General features: G+C 37.4%; 1 protein-coding gene across 1 annotated transcript; it reads left to right on the top strand.

The window, feature by feature from the left end:
• Nucleotides 1-257: 257 nt before the first annotated feature.
• Nucleotides 258-23,606, top strand: zgc:85858 (uncharacterized protein LOC405879 homolog). Its single transcript, XM_039747061.1, has 3 exons — nt 258-528; nt 14,144-14,219; nt 19,542-23,606. Exons 1-3 carry the CDS (start codon nt 445-447, stop codon nt 19,580-19,582), a joined length of 201 nt encoding a protein of 66 aa, XP_039602995.1. The 5' UTR covers nt 258-444; the 3' UTR covers nt 19,583-23,606.

Below are 23,606 nucleotides of genomic sequence, written 5' to 3'. Positions count from 1 at the left end.
GTAGGAATTAAAATGTACTAACAATAAAGGACCATAAATATGAACTGTGTTTGATATATTAGTCTTTCTTTACTCTTAAAAAACATGTATTATAAGCAATTTATTGCTATAAAAGTGTTAAAAAATAACAACCTGTCTGTACAAATTCGCTGAAGACGCCCCGAGCCCGTAGAGATAGGTGCTACTGTCCTTTGTCACGTGACAAGGGTGTGCGTATCACTGTTTCCGCTTAGCGAGCCGGACTGCTATTTTTGATACACTTGTCGGCCAAGTGTGGACAGGAAATGGTTTAAACTGTTTGCGTGGTGTCTGTCTATTGGGTGTGTTAGGTTAAGCTGGGAAGAAGACTTAGAAAACTGTAACAGAACAAGCCAAACCGATATTTACTGAGTATTTGACATATTTGTTTTAACAGCGTAGACATTCTCCAGTTCAAACGCAAGAATGTCGGCGGTCCAGAGGATGAAAGTTGCTAATGAAAAGCATAGCAAGGCCATCTCACAGCGAGGAAACATCCAGAAATCATCGGTAGGAAAACAAACTCCTCAGTACTAGGAAGGGTAAAGATTTGTTCCGAGAATAATGGGGATTAGCTGTCATAAACCGGTTTTAATTTTTTTTTTTTTTGTTTGTTGACGATGTTTCTAATTTGAAGCTTTCTTAGTAACTTACTGATCTTTTGTTAACGACTTCGGGATGATTTGTTTAAAGGCACATTTAATTGGTGGTGTAAATTTTCTTTCACAGCGCTGACATGTTGTAAAGTGGTATTGAAAGTAAAAACCCACATTTATTAAGTATGTTAAAGTAAATGTTTATGCAATTTTCACTTACAGGGAAAACATCTGAACATCAGCATGACATGTCACATTAATAGTGGAAAAGCACAATTAATGGGAATAGTACATCTTGTGCTGCTCAGGTCTTACATTTTTCCTTATCGAGCTGCTCATTAGGTAGTGCCTAATTAGAATAAAAAATGTTAACCATGAATACACAATGGGAGGTCTGAAAATTGAAAGGTGATTTAGGAGTCATAGTGGACTCATGTAACTATAAATATTCAAACAGTGCTCAGAAGTCATTAAGAAGATTAGCGGAATCCCAATATTGGGTTATACAGAACGATGTGTAAATTACAAGTCCAAGAAGGTTATGCTCAAGCTTTATAACGCCCTGGTTAGACCGCATCTTGGGTACTGTGTGCAGTTTTGGTCTCCAGGCTACCAAAAACAAAAACGAAGCAATGGGAAAACTAACTTCATGCTTCTTATGGTCAGACATTAATTAGTCCTACAGGTGCATCACAATAAGTCAGAATATCATTGAAAAGTTAATTTATTTCAGTAATTAAATTCATAAAGTGAAGTCATGGATTAATTACACACAGAGTGATATATTTCAAATGTGTGTTTCTTTTCATTTTGCTGATTACGGCTTACAGGTAAAGAACTCAAAATTCAGTATCTCAGAAAATTAGAATATTACATAAGACCAATAAAAACATATGTTATAATACAGAAATGTTGGCCTACTGAAAAGTATGCTCATTTACACACTTAGTACTTGGTCGGGGCTCTATTTGCATAGCATGGAGGTGATCAGCCTGACGCACTGCTGAGGTGTTATGGAAGCTGCTGTGATAAGGGCCTTCAGCTCGTATGCATTGTTGGGTCTGGTGTCTCTTATCTTTCTCGTGACAATACCTCACAGATTCTCTATGGGGTTTAGGTCAGCCGAATTTGTTGGCTAATCAAGCACAGTGATACCATGGTCATTAAACCAGGTATTGGTATTTTTGTCAGTGTGGGCAGGTGCCAAGTCCTGCTGGAAAATGAAATCGCCATCTCCATAAAGCTTTTCAGCAGAGGGAAGCATGAAGTGATCAAAAATTTCCTGGTGAACAGCTGCGCTGACTTTGGACTTGATAAAACACAGTGGACCAACACCAGCAGATAGCATGGCTCCCTACATCACCAATGATTGTGGTAACTTCACACTAGACCTCAAACAACTTGGATTCTGTGCCTCTCCACTCTTCCTGCAGACTTTGGGACCTTGATTTCCAAATGAAATGCAAAATTTACTTTCATCTGAAAGTGACTCTGACATGTCATCTTCTGGTAATGGTCAGCAAAGTAAAATGAAAAGAAATAAATGCTTGACATATCACTGTGTGTATGTGTAATGAATCTATATAATATGAGTTTAAGTTTTTGAATTAAATTACTGAAATAAATTAACTTTTTGATATTCTAATTTATTGAGATGCACCTGTATATGCTGCAAGAAAGTCATTTATTACATTAACTCATGTAATGTTATATGTTTGGTGTAATTACTGTTCAGTAGTGTTTAGTCCAAAACTTCTGAAACCAAAAAATTTCTTTGGGGCCATTATTGCTTACCGAGTGATAACAATATATCAGTGCATGGTTACAGGCTTGGTTTTTAGTGTGGGATTGTAGAAGTCAGTTGTTCAATTTAAAATTGAATTATGATTGAACTTAAAGAGGGAAATATCTACTGCTTTTTGATGACAAAAAAGTAAACGTAGACTTTCATTATTGATGGTTGTATCCCATTTAGTAGTTCAGAAAGAGACAATACATAGCTTGTACATGCATTGATAGCTTGATGATGTTATCAGTTTGCTGTAATTTGCATACATTTCAGCTTTTAAATGAATGAAAGAATTTACATAGCAAGATTGATTGCTTACCAGAAAATGCAGTACATAGTCCAGATACGGGCACAAAGTCTTCCATAGTCCCCCGCTGAATGTAATAAGCATGGTTATATTGGTCTGTCAATCCATTTTGTAACTTGCTTATCCTGTTAACGGTGATGAAAAGCTGGTGTTTGTCATGCCAGCAATGGGCGCAAGATGGGAACTGACCTTAGTGAGAGAGAGGTTGGTAGCATGTGCTGATTGCAGCTCATTGCCTCACCCCCCACACAGCAAACCCAGATTGAGATGAAAGTGCAACTCTGTAACGGCTGACACCTAAGTACCTCGCTGAACAGTATGAGGGTTTTTACGATGGCTGGAGTGCCAGTCCTGCCACCAACCCCCATGTTTTCCCTTCAAGCTGGAGGACCTAAATGCATTGCTGGATGCAGATTAATGTCATACCCGGGATGGAGCAATTGCAGAGGGCAGCACATAATCACAGAGCACACTCTTGCATCTCGCCCACACCTAATCATACATTTAGTGCTGTCAGTTAACAAAACATGCACGTCTTTGCCATTTAGAAGGAAACTCCACTGGTAGAACTTAATAATAATACATTTTATTTAATAGGTGCCTTTCTTAACACTCAAGGTCACCTTACAATGAGATTAAACAACATTAATAAAAACTAAGTGAATGATAAATCAAAAACAATAAGTTACAGTGGTAGTAGCAAACATACAAAGATAACAGGTAGTGACAGTGTTAAATTCATAGTTGGTTTGCCAGTTTGAAAATAAAAGTTTTGAGGGCAGTTTTAAAATGTATTATTGAATCGAGTTGACAGATATGAGATGGAAGAGAATTCCAGAGTTGAGGAGCTCTATGAGAGAATGTTCGCGCTCCCATAGAACTGAGTTTTTCATGTCTGGTACAGAAAGTAGAGCTGCAGATGAGGATTTGAGTGAGCAAGAGGGAGTGTAAGTCTGTAGGAAGGGCAAGGATGTGGAGACCTTTAAATGTTAAGAGCAGTATTTTATATTGTATTCGGTAGTTAACAGGGAGCCAGTGAAGATGAGAGAGAATAGGTGTAATATGTTTAGTGCATTTAGAACAGGTTATTAACCTAGCAGCAGAACTTTGAATAAGTTGTAAGTGATGAGTAAGTTTTTGTGGGATACCAGCTAAAATAGTAATCCAGTGTTTCCCAACCTAATATATATAATAAAACCAAACTTAGTTTTCTAATTTCTATATTGTTCCCAAAACACAGAACTTGGGAAGTAACACATGCCTTAATTAGCCCAGGAGTCCAATTAAAAACAGAAATGTTTTGGAGATGGAAGAAGGCAGTCCGAGAAACATTACTTATGTGGGAAGAAAAAGAGTACTGTATAAAATGTCGCCCAGGCTCTTGACCTGGGAAGATATGTTTGTGTTAATATTGTTAATTAAAATAGTAGACTGGTTAATCTTAGCAAGTGTGGATTTAGAACCAATGAGGAGAACCTTAGTTTTATTGCTGTTTAGTTGGAGAAAATTGAGTGTCCTCCATGACTTTGTCTTGGAGACCTGCCATAAGAGTGTCTGGAGGGAAAGCAGAAGTAGATTTAGTGGATAGATATAGCTGTGTGTCATCAATGTAACCATGAAATTTAATACCATGGTGCTGAAAGATATTACCTGTTGGGAAGATATAAATGAGAAAAAGAAGTGGACCCAAAACAGAACCCTGCGGAACTCCCTGAGTAACGACTGCATTCTCAGATTTAAAGCCCTTGGAACAAATTCCCAACTATCAGTGAGGTAGAAAGAGAACCGTTGGACGACAAGGCCACAGGCTCCAAAACTAGCTAGTTGTATCAAAAGTATATGATGAGATATGGCATCAAATGTGGAGCTGATGTCAAGAAGCACAAAAATTGATAAAAGTTCCATGTCAGCTGCCCGGAGGAGATAATTTGTGATTTTGACCAGGGCATTTTCTGTACTGTGTTTAGGACGAAACCCAGATTGAAACTGTTCAAAAAGGTTATTTTTTGAAAGATGGGACTGAAGTTGGGAGGCAACTTATCTTTTCGAGAACTTTAGAAATGGATGCAACATTTGAGACCGGCCGATCATTGTTAAGGATATTAGGGTCTAAACCGGGTTTTTTCAGAATTGGTGTAATTGAGTTTGTTTTTTTAGTAACCATGCCTGTAGTAAGGGAAGAGTTAACTATAGTAGTTATCATAGGGAATATATGTGAGAGACGGGACTTAACAAAGCTTGTTAGTATTGGATCTAATTGGCATGTGGAAGAATTAGATTTTGTTATAAGCTCTGAGATATCATTTTCAGCTGGAAAACTGAAATCTGAGAATAGGGTAGTTGGAAAGGGAATATGGGTGATAGAGAGTATGTCATTTTCTACAAAAACATTTTCTACAAGTTGCTGGTGGATTTTTTTTTTTTCATTTTTTGAGTTGAAATCCAAAAAAGTACAGCAGTATTTAACAGAGAGGTTATGGTAAGCAACATTTTCTGGTGGTTTAATTAGCCTGTTCATTGTAGAAAAAAGAGCTCTAGTATTTTTCCCTCCTGTATTGATAATGTTAGAATAGTATACAGTTTTGGCAGCAGAGAGAGCATTTTTATACTTTAACATATGATTTGAATACATTTTCTTGTGTACAACAAGACCCTTCTTTTTAGCTAGGTGCTCCAACTGTCGGCCCCTGGCTTTGAGCTGACGGAGTTCAGATGTAAACCAGGGAACAGTGTGAATAAATGAAACAGTCCGTGTTTTTAAAGGAGCTAGTGTATCGAAGGCAGAAGACAGAGCAGCATTGTAATAGTCTACTAATTCTGATGGTGTAGTACCAGAAGGAGAAACAGGCTGGAATATAAAAAACAGCAATTATAATAGGTGAAGGTCCGCAGAGTTTGCCAGCTAACAGTTCAAAGGATGGATATGCTGGAAGAGGTATCGGTGATAATTTTAGGTCTTTGCAGTGAATTATTGCAACCTGCTTCCCCTCCCCAAAGAACGGGATTTTAGATGCAGACAAAATCTGGATCTTGATTTAGATAAAAATAATCACCCGGTTGCTGCCAAGTCTCCGTAAGGCATAAGCAGTCCACCTTAGTGTCTGAAATAAAATCACCTATCAGCAGAGCTTTGTTAGAGAGTATTAAATAATCCAAACTTCATAGTGTCTGGATGCATATTCCTGTGATTTTACCAGAGGAATAAGCATGTTACGGTCAACACGTCACTCTAAAATATGTGGACAAGTGCGTCCTTTGGGCCAAAGTGAAGGAATAGACCTGCTGCCACTCCTGCTGAGACAAAAACGACGATGAGAGCCCCTGTGAATGTACTTTGGTTGTCGGCGAATGCCGCGGTGCAGCAGGAGATCAATAGGTAGTTCATAGTTTATTCGAAGTCGATATAATTCATCTGGTGAGTATTTTAGTTTTGTGGATGTGACTGCATTAGATAGCAAAGTAGACATAGTAATCCATGACAACCAATTGAGGTTTATCATAGTAGGTACAGCTACAGTAGGTAAAAATCAAGAACATTTTGTCTCTTTTTCAAAAATTCTATATCTGCCAGACACTGGCATGTCTCGGCTCATGTCTTTTTAATATGTAAGCTGCATTATGGAATCATGGAGTTGCACTTAGTGTGTTGATGAGACAACATGCTTCATTGCTTAAAAATAAATTAGCAAACAGTAAATATGTGATACTAGGATTTTCAAGGCAAGTGAGTCGCCACTGCTGTCCGGTAACTTTAACTTTTTCATCTTTTTAACTTTTTTACGATTAACTTACAATCTAATGGACTATGCAGCTATTTTCATTTTCATTTCGTGCAGATTTATTCTTTGAGTTTTATTTTTCAATCATTTAAATCTAGACTGATTTCTAGCTTGACTGCTGATTTGGCTGTGTATGGACTATTTTTCAGCCTATCCCCGCTTTGAAACTTAACTGGCTTTGTTCTCCAGACATCTGAGTTGTCTGCGTCTTCGCTCAACATGTGGACCGGTAGGATATTTATTTGGTTCGTGTTTGTTTGGTCCCTCCTGCCGCTTGCTATCCTACCTGTGACAGGCCTGCTTCAGTACTCGTTTGCAGAGCTACTCCGACTCCGCTTTGACCTGTCTGAGCCTCCGCTAAATGGCCTGTATCTCGACCCAGACATCGTATTCCTCCCCCGTCGTAGATGCATTCACCGTGGGTCCTGCCGGAGTATCCAATCTGACAGTTCAAAAATAATAAACTCCATCTGGTCCAGTTTTCGACGTCCTCCACGTAATTTAGGCAGAGTCGCTGACCACAGTGACAACCACTTATGAGCAAGGGGCCTCTCATCCACGATCTCCTCACTGATCATAAGTTTGACTTTTTCTGTTTAACTGAGATATGGCAACAACCTAATGACTTTTCCCAACTTAACGAATCCACGCCACCAGGGTTTGTTTACATCTCTGAACCCTGTGGCTCTGGCCAGGGAGGAGGTCTCACGTTATTGTATCGTGAGAAGTGGAAAGTCTTGCCATTGTCTGTTCCTGCCTTCAGTTGTTTTGAATCTCTTGTGTGTCAATTAAATGGACCTATTCCTACTATTATTGCAACTGTTTACCGGCCCCCTAAACCAAAAAATGACTTTCTGAACGACTTTACTGTTTTCCTTACACACTTATCTACTGTTTCATCAAACATAATATTTCTGGGGGGATTTCAATATACATATGGATAATATCAATGTCCCTATTACTAGAGACTTTACATCCTGCCTTGAGTTTTGAATTCCAGCATTATACTGATGTTCCCACTCATTCCAAAGGACATATCTTGGACTTGATTTGTTGTTCTGGAGTTACCCCGCTTGATTGTACTGCAGATAAACTCCCCATAACTGATCAGTCAATGTTAAACTTGCACTTTCCAACACTAAGCTTTCCCGTCTCATGTCTTTCCGTAATATTAAGAATATTAACTTAGACACTTTTTCCTCTAGTATTGATTCCCTTATGGGCATCCACTATTTATCCACTCCTGAAGAACTGGTCTCGCACTATAACACTGGACTTAATGGTATTCTTAACTCTGTCGCTCCATTAAAAACTAGATCTGTTTCTTCTTTTCTGTTCCCTGGTTCACGCTGTGGTATAGCGGGTCCACAGCTCCCATCAAAGGCCAGGCTTAAATAAATAAGCACCATGCTCACGGCTTGGTGAGGGGGCATGGTGTTTGTGTGGCTGAAGCTGTTCTCGGGGGGGATTCGCAATGTGGGTGTTTCTCACCTAAGTGCACAGGTGAGAAACCGTCTGCATCCGTGATTATTCCTGGGGCTGCTGATTTGCCACAGCTGCCATGCCCTCTTGATAAATAGAAGCGCGAGTTGGCTAAGGGGATTAAAAAAAGAAGAGAGCAGGAAGCAGTATGGCGAGAGAGCCGGTGTGAGTGAGCAAGCGAGTGCAGGCTCGCAGGTAGGCAGCTGGAAGGTGAGCCCCAAGAAGGGTGTTTGGCCAACACTCGGTGGGGGCAGAAGGAAGCGGTCGCTCCAGTTGAGCGAGTAAGGAGCTGACGTGACCAGTTAAAGGACGACAGGCCTTGTAAGGCCGTGAAGGCAGTGGGAGTCAGGAGGCTTGGTTGGTGAAGTCCTCGATGTGAGCATCCTGGTTGTCAAGGAAACCAAGTCTCGGTCTGGGTTGAGTGCGCGGCCGAAGCCAGGAATCGGCAGGCCTCCAGACCAGTCAAGCAGAGAAAAGTTCAGCTGCTGAGAGGGCAACTCCCCTGTTGAGAAGCCCAGACAGGAGAAGCAGGGGAGCTGCCAGGTAGAGGAGTCACGGGGCTTGTTTTTAAAAGACTGTTTCCTGCATTGTGGTTTAACCTTGTTTTTAAAGGATTGTTTTTTATGTATTGGTTTTTACCTCCATTTCACAACTGATTTTATAAATTATTTATTTGATGATGATTTTGGAAGACACTGCACTTTATTTATTTCGGCATTGTTTTCGATTGTTGTTTTTAAATAAAAGCTTTGCTTTGTTGTGCCTCACTGCCAAGCTCATTGGTAACATTACTGATAGTGAGAAGGGAGCATGCATCGAACCCACATTGTCACACACTCCTGAACTTCGGCTTTTGAAAGCCAAAGGCCGGCAACTTGAATGGTTGTATAAACAAACTAGACTGTTCACAAAGAAATGTACAAAAACCATATACTTTATTACAAGGACTGTATTGCCCAAACTAAATCTAAACTATTATACTCACATTATTTCTTCCAATGAAGGCAACACCAAGTCGTTGTTTGCACTACTTAACAATATCGCACAACCCCTGGATTCTTTACCTTCTCTCCTTTACTCAACTGAATTTTGCAATTCCCTTATGTCCTTTTTTTAATGAAAAATCCAGAAAATTCATCTGTCTCTCTGTACAGATTTCCTCCAGTACTTCATTTGAATTTCACCCACCAACTCACTCATTTTCCTCTTTTCAGCTTCCTACTTTCTCAGAAATCTCGGATCTTGTCTGTAAGTCTAAGCCATCCACCTGTCAACTGGTCCCCCTCCCTACAGTTCTGGTCAAAACCTATCACCCCAACATGGTCCCTCTTATTTCTACTATAATCCACTCTTCTCCCACTGCTGGTACTGTTCCTTCATCTTTTAAAACTGCTGCAATAACCTCAATACTGAAAAAACCTGGTGCCGATCTGACTAATTTCAGTAATTTTCGTCCTATTTCTAATCTACCCTTCATTTACAAAATTCTTGAAAAAATAGTGTCTATTTAACTTTATTCTCATTTATCTCAAAATAATCTTTATGAACAGTTCCAGTCTGGTTTTCGTCCCCTCCACAGTACAGAAACAGCACTTATAAAAATTAATAATGACCTCCTTATGGCAGCTGATTCTGGTTTAATTACTATTCTCATCCTCCTTAATCTGAGTGCAGCCTTTGACACTATTTGTCACAATATTCTTCTCAATAGATGATTTTCAATTGGCGTTACCTGCACACCACTAGATTGGTTCAGATCCAGCTCTCAGGCCGTACTCGGTTTGTTCAGCTTAAAACTTTCACATCCCAACCCACCGCTGTTACTTCAGGTGTGTCCTGGGGCCTCCCCTTTTCATTATTTACCTCCTTCCCCTTGGAAATATCGTTTGTAAATGTAACATTAGCTTCCACTGTTATGCTGATGACACCCAGCTCTATCTCACTAGCAAACCTACTGCTTCCTTTCCACCCTCCTCACTTATTGATTGCATAGCAGAAATCAAATCCTGGCTTTCTTCAAACTTTTTCTTAAATTAAATAGTGACAAAGCTGAGGTCCTCCTCATTGGTACAAAATCAACATTATCCAAAACTAATCATTTTTCATTTGTTATTGATAATTCCTCTGTCTGCCCTTCCCCACAGGTTGTGTCTGGGTGTCATCCTGGACAGTACTTTATCCTTTCAGTCCCACATCAATAACCTCTCCCGGTCTGCATATTTCTACTTGCGTAACATTAATCGTATTCGCCCCTCCCACAGTCCCCACACCACTGCTATCCTTGTTCATAGCCTTGTCACTTCTTGTCTGGATTATTGCAATTCCCTTTTCTTTGGTCTTTCTCGCAAATCTCTTTATAAACTTCAACTGGTTCAAAATTCAGCTGCCCGCATCATTACTAGAACCTCCTCTATTCACCATATCACTCCCATTTTGCAGAAGCTTCATTGGCTTCCAGTTCAGTTCCGAATTCAATTCAGAATTCTCCTACTAACTTTTAAGGCTATCCACAGCCTTGCCCCTTCATATCTGTCTGACCTCCTCCATGTTGCCATTCCCACCTGTACCCTTAGATCCTCTTCCTCCATCCACTTTACTGTCCCCTTCGTCCGTCTTACCACTATGGGGAGCAGAGCATTCAGTTGCTCTGCTCCCCAGCTTTGGAACTCACTACCATCTGAGCTTAGAAATATTGAATCATTTTAACTTTTCAAATTTCAACTTAAAACTCATTTAAGACTGCTTTTTCTCTTTGATTACAATTGCTCTGTCTGATTTTAACTTTTGCATTTTACTTTTGTTCGGTGTCCTTGAGTGTTTAGTAAGGCGCCTACAAATAATTTTTTTTTTTTTTTAACTAAAATGTGATAAAGGCACTGAAAGTGCACATGTCCACTTACTGTATTTATATGGTGTAGAAGCAACTTGGAATGTAGCCTTCTATTATGAGTGGTTTACTGCTCTACAGTTTTATAGATAATTCTAGATGAGCTGTCATAAGCCACGTCAAACATCTAATTGGTTATGTGAGGTATTTTAAAAGAGCAAAGCAACAAAGACTGTTGTACAGAAATTCTGAATTTTCAATTGAGAAGTTGTATTTTGTAAAGGCACCCCCCTAATATGAGGCCTCGTGCAAAAAGGAGAGATTTGGAAAATTTTAAGCATTAGCAGTTCATGACAAATGAAAATAAAGGTCTCCATGAATTGTCACTTTTCAATCGGCTAATGTTTCATGCATGCAGTGAAGCAAACACTGATCTCTCAGCAGCAAATGTTACATACCTGGTAAGTTGACATTTTGACACAGTCAATTTCACAAATACAGCTTGAAAAGGTGTTAGTAAATGTTATTCTAAATAATTTTGGTTATTTACTGCTTCATGTAGTACTGATTTTGTTATTGATTGATTGAAACAGCATTTATTTTTTTAATACTCAACAAAAACATTTGGAGAGTTTAGTATGTGTATATGTTAAAATAAATCCAGTAGTCCATAATTCTCCTGAGGGTTCTCATGGATCGCAAATGTGAATATCAGCAGAGTTTTTTTGCAGCATTTGTTGATTTTCGCAAAGCGTTCGACTCAGTTGATCGAGCTGCCTTGTGGAACTTCCTGAGGGTTCGCGGGATCCCCTCGAGGTTGCTGGAAGTCATAGCTGGCCTGTACACTGGTACTGTGAGTGCTGTGCAGAGTGGAGGCAGGACCTCTGCGTTTTTCCCAGTTGATTCTGGGGTTCGTCAGGGGTGTGTTCTTGGGTGTTGGGCAAGGTCATAGGGGCCAGTGGCTGTGGGACAACTGCTGGTAAAGAAAGAGTCACAGATCTTGACTTTGCTGACAATACTGTGATCTTTGCAGAGTCAGTGGAGGCTCTGATTAGGACGCTCGAGAGACTGAGTGAGGAGTCTGAGTGTCTGGGCTTGTGAGTGTCCTGAATAAAAACCAAGATCCAGGCCTTTAATGACCTCTTGGGCACAGCCATCAGTAGTGTGGCTTTTTGCAGAGAGAGTGTTGACCTTGTTGAGATTTACTTACCTTGTCAGTGACATTCATGGGAGTGTCAGATACGGCACTACGGCCATGTGGCGTGTTTCTCCGAGGGTGATCTGGCTCATAAGATCCTTATTGTTAGGGACCCGAGTGGCTGGACCAGGCCAAGGGGTCGCCCACATAACACCTGGCTGCGGCAGATAGAGGGTCATTTCCGGAGGGCGGGAAAGGACCACGTGTCTGCCTGGTGGATTGCAAACTGTGATCCCGAGTTGTTTCGCCATGTAGTGGGTGCTGCAACGCTCTGTACCACTGCATGCTCCCCAACTTGACTTGAGTCCATAATGATAATCTTTCTAAACCCCATGCTGTATGCCCCCAACCCATTTGTAATTATGTGATTGGGAAGGATCTGTGATTTTGTTTTCTTCAAAAACTCTCTTAACAGGTTAAGGTATTAGGCTTGCAAACTTTGCATCTCATTTTCATTATAAAAACACTTTCAGGCCTCTCCTTTATATACCTGTCTACTTATCTGAGAGAGGAATAAAAACATAACTTTTCAGTTGTTTTAGCCAAATCCAAGACATGTACTGTAAATAAAATGCCTCGTTGGGATTAACAAATACTACATAGCTCAAAAATATTCATCTTAAACTTTATCTTCAAGAGAATTGTCTCAGGGATCATTATATGAAGGACATTAAATATGGCGACCTTTAAGGGGGCATGAAGAATTGCTTCTTTAAAAAACTGTAACAACCCTAACCACCACAATCTTACAGCTAGAATACTATTCATCTTGCCAAAATCCACACAAAATACAGATATTTGAATGATAGTAGAATGTTAGACTACAGAGTGTCAGCATTATGTACAGTAATCACTCGCTATATCGCGCTTCGACTTTCGCGGCTTCACTCCATCGCGGATTTTAAATGTAAGCATATCCAAATATATATCGGGGATTTTTCGCTGGTTCGCGGATTTCTGCGGACAATGGGTCTTTTAATTTATGGTACATGCTTCCTCGGTTTGTTTGCCCAGTTGATTTCATACAAGGGATGCTATTGGCGGATGGCTTAGAAGCTACCCAATCAGAGCATGTATTACGTATTAACTAAAACTCCTCAATGATATACGATATGCTTCCCGTGCGGTGCTTGATTGTTTGCTTTTCTCTGTCTCTCTCTCACTCTCTCTGCCTGACGGAGGGGGTGTGGGCAGAGGGGCTGTTTGCCTAGAGGATATGGACGCTCCTCTAAAAAAATGCCGCTTTATCGCAGTGCTTCGGCATACTTAAAAGCCCAAAAGCACGTATTGATTTTTTTGATTGATTGCTTTTCACTCGCACTGCTCTCTCTCTCTCTCTTTCTGACATTCTCTGCTCCTGACATGCATTCTTTGAAGAGGAAGATATGTTTGCATTCTTTTAATTGTGAGAAAGAACGGTCATCTCTGTCTTGTCATGGAGCACAGTTTAAACTTTTGACTAAAGGGTGTTATTTCATGTCCAGAGGGCTCTAATAATGTTAACAGTGTGGGAGAGTTTATAAGTGCTTAAAATATATAAAAATAACCATACAAACATGGTTTCTACTTCGCCGATTTTCACCTATCATGGGGGGTTCTGGAACGCAACCCCTGTGGTCGAGGAGGGATTACTGTAAAGCAAAAAATAAATAAGATTTCACTTAAAATATGACAATGTAAGCAAGAACATAACTATAGTATATATCTACATGCAGAATATTCCCACTGTCCGACACCATGTTTAGAGAATATATTTGTAATGTCAGAACTACACACTACACCTGCAAATAAACTGATAAAAAATTGAATGATTTATGAGACCTTTGCTGGAATTTTGTTTGCTGTTTGTTTTAATTTTACGTGAAGCTCATAACAGTCTTAAGGGAAAGTCACATGAAGAGTAACTAGACTGATTCTGAGACTGCAGGGTTTGGAGCTATGAGGTGCATTGAAGGGGCTGAACCTTTTGAGTTTAAGCAATTAAAATGAGTAGTTGACTTTAATCATGAAAAGATTTTATATGACAGTAGCCAGCTGTCTGTGCTTTTTTTTGGTAATGTTTCTAATTTTGTGCAGCCTTATAAACTATCAGTAATTATTTTAAGTTGTTGACTGTTTTTAACCATTGCAATATCTGCAATTTTCAGCGTGTGGACCAAGAGGACAAGTCTCCTGTGGGACCCTGGCTATTGGCACTGTTTGTATTTGTAGTATGTGGATCAGGTAAGTGCAGCTCACTTTGTTTATTGTATCATATGTTGATATTACATGTTTTTAATACACATCTGTGTTCAGTCCCAGGGTGTAAACATAAAAAGTGTCTACAGTAACAAGCCTAAGGCCAGACACTGTTTTATATATATTCATCCCTGTGCTCTGTAAGGTATCTAGCTTTCATTTCCAACTGTTAGTCCACCTACATGGGCATGTGACATTGTTCCCACGAGTTTATTTGATCCATTTTATAGCACTGTGGTGAATCTTCATTGATAGTTAGTCTGAGTAGGTGTGTGTACTTGTTCAGATCAAGTATAACTAGGTGAGCAACACTTGTGGACACAAATTTAAAACCTTTATGTTGATTACTTCAAATCCAAATCCTATTATGTGATATCATCTACTGTTAAATTCTGCTCCGTACTTGTAAAATTTTTATTTTTATACTGTATTGAGGATTTGATCTGTTTTATGTATTATATGATATTGAACCCCTTCTTTTTGACACCCACTGCACGCCCAGCCTACCTGGAAAGGGGTCTGTCTTTGAATTGCCTTTCCTGAGGTTTCTTCCATGTTTTTCCTGCAAGGGTTTTTTTGGGGGTTTTTCATTGTCTTCTTAGAGTGTCAAGGCTGGAGGTCTGTCAAGAGGCAGGGCCCGTTAAAGCCCATTGTGGCACTTCTTGTGTGATTTTGGGTTATACAAAAATAAATTTTATTGTATTGTAATTCCACAGGTTAGTGTTTAGGGCCTATTAGGAGTCCCCAAGTTAAAGTAACCCACAATACTTTATTTAGCTCCTGTGCAACTGTTAAAATCTTGAAGCTGTGAGGCAGAATTACTTGTTACTCTGCAAATTAGCTGTCTTTGTGCTGCCACTGTACCATGTCTGGTAGGTTACTTCCTTTACTTAATTTTACTTACATTTGTATATCTTCCTAAATAATGAATAGGCTTGTAGATATTTTAGCTGACTCATTTTGACAGCTAATAAACCTCACAAAATCATTTTGCTATCTATTGAACTTTGTCACAGTCTGATTCATCATGTTCTTCTGTAATGCAGAAACACTCTTACTTTGTCAACTCCTTATTGGATTGCTAGATTACTATGCTACATTAATTTCTTTTTAGATTATTTTATCACACAGTCATCTGTTTTCAAATCTACTTAATTTAACTGTAAGCCTGTAGAAGAGCTGGAGGCCACTGTCTATAGATTACAAGTCAAATATGTACTGAAAGTTGTCATACTGATAAAGTTTAATGAACACATCACACCTTAGCTTTTTGGAAAGTATTGTATTATATTTGCAAACCTCTTCTGTTGCCATACAGAGATGACAACTACAATTTCACGGATTACTTGTTGCTTTGCTTGCCTCATACATAGTTTCTAGACTGACTAGCATGTGATGTAACTGTACAGTCATATCACAGCTTTGCAATTTAGAAGATGCTAAGATTATAAATATCAAGTAAGGCTTTTTGCATAAGGGGGTGTTTTTTGTTTTATTTTTACAAGAATAAAGCTTTTCTCCTCAGGCGTTAAACTATCCTTTTTAGTATACTCGTGTTTTACTTCAACTAGTTTTTGACAAGTTAATATTTTTTAATACAGATTGAAAAGCGAAATGTATGTGTCATTTTTAATTTAGCTACATTTGATTTTTTTAAAGAGTTTAATAGCATTGATTTTTGTGAAACTGTATGTGAAAGGAAAATTATCTGCTTACCTTGCCAGTGTTTGATATTTTGTGATGTTATGTTATAAGCAGGTTTGACAATAGATTGATGGATTTTAATTCATAACCAGCAGAGCAAAATTTGGCGACCCAAGGAGGACAATGGAAACCTGATCCATGTTGATCAAACATGCAGATAGGAATTCCATTGCACTTTGCACACATGGCAGTAACTAAGTGAAATACACATAAGCCATGATGAAACAGAATGAATTGCAATTTTTTGTGCTCCTTAGAGTATGGTAGAAGGAAAACAACTGAGAATGGTGTTAATTTTACTTTTTCTTAAGGCAGTTATAATTTTGAGTTTCAATACTAATACAGTATTGTGATTTATAGCATTTTTAAATCAATATTGAATTAATCAACTTTTGAATCATGTTAATAACATTATTAAATACTGCCTCTGTTGCGCCCCCTCTTTTTTTTTTTTAAATGTAGAGACGGCAGCAATGTCTGTGATGGGAATATAAACAACCCCTATGGTCTCCTATAAGGCTTTCTGATGTCTGTTGATTCAACAAGCTATCCGGTTTATTAACATGGGATTAAACATTTATTCATGAAACCATACAGTTCCAACCCAGTAAAGAGTTACCACAATTGAGAAATCAATTATATAGAAAGAGAGCAGAGAAAATGATACAGGTAGTGTAGAAGACAGATGGCATTTAGATAGATAGATAGATAGATAGATACTTTATTAATCCCAAGTGGAAATTCACATTTCAGCCAGCATTGACAACAGGGTCAACATTTAAAAAAACCTGAAGAGGGGTCTAGTGGTGCACCATCCGGAGATTCATGCCAATGTATGTAACGTTATCTAGATGACGACTTGCCCGACAACATTAACATTACCTCTCTGTCTTGTTTACCCTCCTAATACTCGCACGTCCAGTGCGTCGGCTTATTTTAGGTGTGCTGCTAGTAGAGATGTCACATCTTTAGTAAGGTCGGTACTGCACTCTCACATGACCACAAATATACAAATTACTTCGGATGGCACAATAATATGTGAGAAAAATGTGAGTAAAAATACATATGAAAAATGCTGAACTGTGGTGATGATACAGCACGAAAAGAAAAACCGCAGAATTCATGTCTGCCAGTGCTCTGCATTCAAGAATTTCAGTGTACAATTGGGGAAAACGTGTATATTAATGGGGAAAAAAAGAAAAATCCAACACACAGACACACACAGGCTTTTGCTATTACCAGTTGTATCCCTTTACAAGTTACTTAAACAGATTTGTGCGGCTTTGAGAGCTCAATCTTAGATGCATGCAACCTCGGAGAGATGTGAGTTGTAACTATTTAGCTTGCTTGTATTGTCACCCATTTGTTACAGCAGATAAAATGATGCGGGGATTAATCGCTTTGAGTACAATCCAGATAAAGGAATGGAAACTTTGCATTCATTCCTTGATTGCAATGAGCACATTCACACGTTTGTCTATGTGAAACCACCTCGCACACATCCACTTAACACATACGGGCACCATGGCAGTGACAACAACAATTGTAGCAATTAAAAATCGAGGCAAGTTTCAAATGAAGTGGCTAGTTGACTTTTCACCATCATTGGTTAAATGAGTTGCTGCATTTGTTAATATTAACATAAAATGTATTTAGGATTTCAGTACAATTAATACGATATGTACAGTACGGCGAAACCGCACAGCTGCATTGCTGACTGTGACTCTAAAGACACTATATCTGTGTTATTTAGTTGATTTTTGAGAGTAAAGTATTATTTGAGCATTACCCCTAAAATGTGAAGAATGTAGTAAAAACACTTGTATACTTTTTTGTTAAAATCTTATAGTAGCATAACTAAGGTATGTTTGAGGACCAGAAAACTATGATGGCAGACCAGATCTGCCATCATCTGACGAAGGTCTTTAGGAATGAATCCTTTCTACTCCTACTCCTCAGTTTATGTTGAATAACCACTACTGTACTTTGGCACATTAATGTGCATGTTAGTATAATAGTTTAGAGGTACAGTATATTCTGTGCATATTCATAAGTGAAATAAGATCCATCTGATTTTTGACTGTTTGACTGATTTACTTTTTGTAAACTAAAACAGATTTACTTTTTCTCTGCTAAAATGAATCTTTTTTTTCGAGTCAAACTAGACTAAAACTAACAATAATTAAATGACTAAAATGCAGTTTAGTCAGAAGACTACAACTAAATCAAAATGTATTGTCAAAATTAACACTGCTAATACTATTAAGCCCGTTTTAATAAAGGGGAGTTCTGCTATACTAGTCAATAAATAATTCTTAACCTTTCACATTTGTTCATTACTTGGTTGGGAAGCAATTCAACTAAGCTTAAGTCAAAAACAAACCTCTATAAGTAATAAGAATTAAGTCAGTGGCTTGGCATCAGATTTTTACAGTAAAACTGTGTTTTTAAACACTTAATTTATCATTTGTTATGCTCATTTCCATTTGTGTTGCAAAAATGATGCAAGGTCACAACCCTATTTTACCAACCTGACATGGTCCTGAGAATAAAAGAGCCAGTTGTGGCAGTAGGATGGGTCACTATCATGGCTAGAGGTGAAATTAGAATGTCAACACAGGGAAACGGTGAGAGCCTGGAAGTTAATTATTCCCAGACAGTATAATTGGGTGGGAGTCAGTTTATTGACTGCCCAACAGAAAGGATAGACAACCTGGGGTTTGGTTAATTTATTAAATCTTTATTGGGGTTCATAAGCACAGAGCCACAAGGCTTTTGAACACTATATATGACAACCCTACCTTAATTGCTAACAAAGTCATAAATGATTTAAAGAAATGCCAAAAGTGAGGGAGAGATTTGGCATTGATATTGAAAATGTTGTGTGGCATGTTTGGGTTAATAAATGACAATATTTGTATTTTGTGTATTTCATTTTCATCCCTGCTTACTTTTATACCAGTAACTTTAATATATATGAGGATTTTGACTTCATTGTCATCTTCTTGGCATCGCAGGTAGCTTGAGAGCACCTTCTGTAGTCTAAAAGGGATCACACACCCTTTTTTGCCCAGATCGATGACTTCCATTTAACATGAATAATTGGGATATAATTGATTGATTTACTGTATGTAAATATTGTCTGCTGATTAATTACTACAACCCCTGAATTTACTCTTGTCAGTGTAGTTCCATATATAGTATACTTGTTTGTGCTCTTCACATTTTATTTCCTTGTAATGTTATATTTTTTTGTTTGTTGTTGTAAACTGTACCTTTGCTTATTGTGTTAATCATCTTGTGATATTATGCTATAAATATATTATACTGGTGAGTTTTTGATAAGGAAGTTTACATAATTTTATACGTTTTCTGTTTAAAGTGCACTGGAAATGGTGATTATGAATTGCCAGAACTGTTGCTTTTAATTGTAATGAATACTGTATTTCAAACCCTGAATGTTCTATTTTAGTAAATAATATCTGTTTGTAGTATAGATTACTTATAATAAAAGGATCATTAATAAAGTATCTTTTTAGTGTTTCGTTACCAATTGTCAGTAGAAAATATTCATGTTTATTCATTTGTTTGTTTTTTATTTAGCTATCTTCCAGATCATTCAGAGCATCCGTCAGGGAATGTGATCAGCTTTCAAAATGAGCCCAATCCACTCCGTAATGTGCCAAATGGAATCCGAGAAGGAAACAATCTGCGTTATGCACTACATCTTTACGTTTCTTGCTGTTTGTGCTCTTCTGTGAAACAGAATTAAGAATAAAACATATTTGTTAAGCTAGTTATAGCAACTTCACTTGAGACTGTGACTTAGAATTTTGAAGGTTTTTTGGAGTTTTAATGTGCCTGTAATTCTGAGCTCATTTTGCATAGCATTCTAGTGTGTCTTAGTTTTATGGTTCTTTACTCAGGTACTGAAGAGAGGCAGAAGGTATAGATGGATTTCTTTGTGTTTTTTCCTGTTTGCTTTAGGTTATTACAATGTTGACAGCAGTCTTAAGCAAAGTTTGCTTTTTACTCCTATTTAGGTATGCATGATTTTCCCATTCCTTTCTAGTCTTCCAAAGTGTGTTGTGTGTTGCTTCCAGATTAACACTGGAGTTTAATTTTTAAGAAGTTTAACTGCGTGGAGTTGAATTTATAGATAATTAGGCTTTATAAAATACTTGTCGGGAGAGTATCCTAAATTTATGACATGTATAAATCTGTGATGCAGAAGAACATCTGGGTATCCTTATCTGACTAAACAGAGTATATATGGGAAGTAAATCTCCAGGTTCATTAGATACTACTACCAACTGGCGACTTTGCTGTTTCCTCAGAAACAACATGCCTAGTCTAAAATGGCTTCTCAGATTCTCACTAAAGTTATTAAAACTTAACTTTTTTCTAACCACGGGATATTTCTGCACACCAGGTGAGTTAGTAAAATGAGAATCCCAATATGAAGTCTAGTACTTTTCATAAAAAGGAAGCCTTTGGTGCTGCAAATTTTAAAAGTTAAAGGTTCATATCTGTGTTTTTTTGCTGTGGAAAGGGCTTCAAATATTGTCATGAGTGTGAGACGACCTGGCTGTATTCAAAGAAACACTGCCTTTTAGCAATAAATCTCATCAGGTGCAGGCAGTCATTTCTGATGCATAGTATTTTGTTAAATATTCAGTTTTGGAGTACACTGCACTCTCAGTAAAATTTCTGTGAATTTTTGAAAAGATCAGACAATTCATTGATTCTTTCTGCGACCTGGATAAACTATGTTCTTCCACACTCCTTATTAGTATATCTAGAGTACACAGATGAAACAAATGTTGATTTTTCTTTTTGCAATCATAAGAAGAATAACATTTCCATGGCCAAAATAATAAAAGGACATCTGGTAATGTTTGGTGTACATTTCTTCACTGTGGTAAAGTTTTAGTATACAGATCAATTCTGCTGTATTTAAAGAGTGAGTTTAGATTTTATTATAAGGGTACAAGGAGGGCCACATATCCAGGCTCACATGAACACCAGCTTAAATGAAATGTACCTTTGTTGAGATGCAAGCTGTTCATAATTCCAACTGTTTACTTTTCATGTTGATTTCTGTCTAAGTAGTTTAAGCCATTCTCATGCTTTTACCTACTGCAAACAAAAATCTGAAAGACTATGGTACATGGAACCTTTGTTGGCATTTTTTTTTAAATGACAGTCCTATTTGAAAAGTCCAACTGCTGCAAAAAGAGAAAGCCACAAACGTTAAGTTTAAGAACAGTTATTTTCATACTATATAACCATGCAGGTAAGCAAAAAAAACCCAAAATGTGAGCAAAAAATATAATCTGACAAAATTTTGCTGATAATCATTTTAGTCAGAAATTCCTTGGTGGATAGAAGGAATATTCGGTGAAAGGGTTCAGTTAGATTTGTTGTGTCAGTTACTTAATGCAGTGGTTCTCAATGTGTAGTCCACAAACGGTATTTAATCATATTTGACCAAAATGATGTTTCATTTGCACAAATGTTAGTCTCTTACTTACTTTCATGATTGTAAAATCTAAACATGTCTGTTATCATATCAAACTACAGCTTGTCAATTTATGCTATAGCATGAGCATAATATTGTCAACCCACTTTAGTAGTTAGTCTTAAACATTGCAATTTTCTCATGTTGTTTTCATGTGTTTTGTGTTTATAACATAATTCTGCTTATGTTGCTGAATATTTTACTTTTACATTCTTAAATTGTTGAGTAAACCATTATTTTGCATGAATTAACTGATTTTGTATTTGCAGAAAATGTTAATTTGTTGTGCCTTAACTACATTAACTCGGATGCATCCCATTTATACATTCATCTCCATTTTTGACGTATTACCTGTTGACAGTTCTATCTTGCTTCAAAGCATTTTGGACTTGGTGATACCACTTTTAAAGTGTTTACTTCCATTCCCAACCACTTACATTTGTTAAGGCTGGGTTTTCTATACTACTAAAAATAACTTAGAGGAGCCAGTAAAACATGGAGGCTACACTGAAGCTGTCCAGATTTGGTCCTTTGACCATTAGAAGCAATTATTAATTAGTGGAAGGATTTTTGAAGTAGGCATTTTTAAGTGAAATTATTAATGTATGGTGCATACATATATTTAATTGACAAATGTGTTAATTTAATGTGGAATTTATGCTAATGAGAGTGAACCATCAGGTGGTCCACGGTATATTTAACATTGGCAAAGTCCTCAGTCCTAAACACTTATAAAAACAGACTTGATGACTGACAGAAGAGAAGCTTGTCTGTCTTATTTCTTATGTTTTATGATACTAGAAAAAGTAAAATAGGGCTGAGATTGTGGGTGAACTCACCAGACCTGTTAACCTTTGTACTGCTGTAGCTCCACCAAGCAGCATGCTATTGGCTGTCGGAAAAAAGAGTGAACAAAACTGCTAGATAGATAATTTTATGTACTGAATGATTCCCATCCGTCATGTAAGTCGGTCTTGTGACAAGATCAGCAACCATAGTCAAAAAATCCGTATGTCAAGAGGTCATGTAATGTAACATTTGCTAAATTTGGCCATGCATTAGTCATCAAGAATTTTTTTTAAACATAAAACATTCCTTAAATGTGTGTCCCATAACTACTACAAAATTAATAAAGGCTAGTTTCATCGTTTGAAATTGCTTCAGCCCAAACCTCTTACCAGTATGCTTACAAAGGAGTTAAGTCTATTGTTAGTTCTTTTTGTGTAATGGGACTATACTTGTGATATGTTAAGTCATCACATGGAACCTTGCTTGATTTATTTTAGACATAAAGCAAATGCACAAATTCAGCTTGTGCTTTGAAAATATATAGTATAACTTAAGTTTTATTTAACATTTTAGTAGGTAATGGGCAAAGAATGGCTTAAGCATACTTAAGAGAATTTTTTTAAGATGTTTTATTTGTGATTGACATTGCATTGTATTTTTCCATTGTTAGTGAAATGTTTAATTCTATTTTTTTTTCCAGACTGGCAACAGAAATAAAAGATAACCTAAACGAAAGTTGATTATCATTATCTGGAATCTTATGTGGTCCACTACATCTGTGTTACTTTATTTTTTTTTTAACCCAAATTATTATTCATCTCAGAACATCGGGCATTTCCTGTGACATATGTCCTATTAAAAGCATTAATAATTTCCCCACAAAAATTCAAAATAAGTAAATAAAACTTATACCACAATTCTAGAAAAGTTTCTAGTATTACTGAGAGAGCAGGGTTAAAACACTTGTTGGACATTAAGTGGCTTATTATTTTGTTTGATATAGGTTCTGTTGTGGGTTTTATGATGTATAGCCACTAAGTTGTTTAGGTTTTTATTATAAGGAATATTTTATTTGTTGAGATAGTAGTAGATAGTTTGGGTGCTTGTCTGAATTTTCTCAGGTATACTCCTGGTTGCTCAGAAGTCCCTTATCTACCTTAAAGAAGTGGCTGGTGATTGTCCAAATTATAAAATGTACATCTTTATTCAGCTACTTACAAAGATATAATTCTGCAGTTTCTGCTGTGCTGTTTTTAGAAATAAACTATGATAAACTAATTTGTACTGTGAACGAGACACTCCTTTTTGTCACACAGAGTGCTGCTGTTTTATACAAATAAACGTATTTTCTCAACAAA

This window comes from Polypterus senegalus, chromosome 3 (genome assembly GCF_016835505.1).
Source record: "Polypterus senegalus isolate Bchr_013 chromosome 3, ASM1683550v1, whole genome shotgun sequence".
Taxonomy (NCBI): Eukaryota; Metazoa; Chordata; class Cladistia; order Polypteriformes; family Polypteridae; genus Polypterus; species Polypterus senegalus.
This window is presented reverse-complemented; position numbering and strand designations above follow the sequence as displayed.

Bases quoted from the DNA above. Each gene is read 5' to 3' on its own strand.
- zgc:85858 (XM_039747061.1), top strand. From the start codon at position 445: ATGTCGGCGGTCCAGAGGATGAAAGTTGCTAATGAAAAGCATAGCAAG. The intron at 529-14,143 runs GTAGGAAAACAA...TGCAATTTTCAG, and splicing joins GAAACATCCAGAAATCATCG to CGTGTGGACCAAGAGGACAA. The intron at 14,220-19,541 runs GTAAGTGCAGCT...TTTTTTATTTAG, and splicing joins ATTTGTAGTATGTGGATCAG to CTATCTTCCAGATCATTCAG.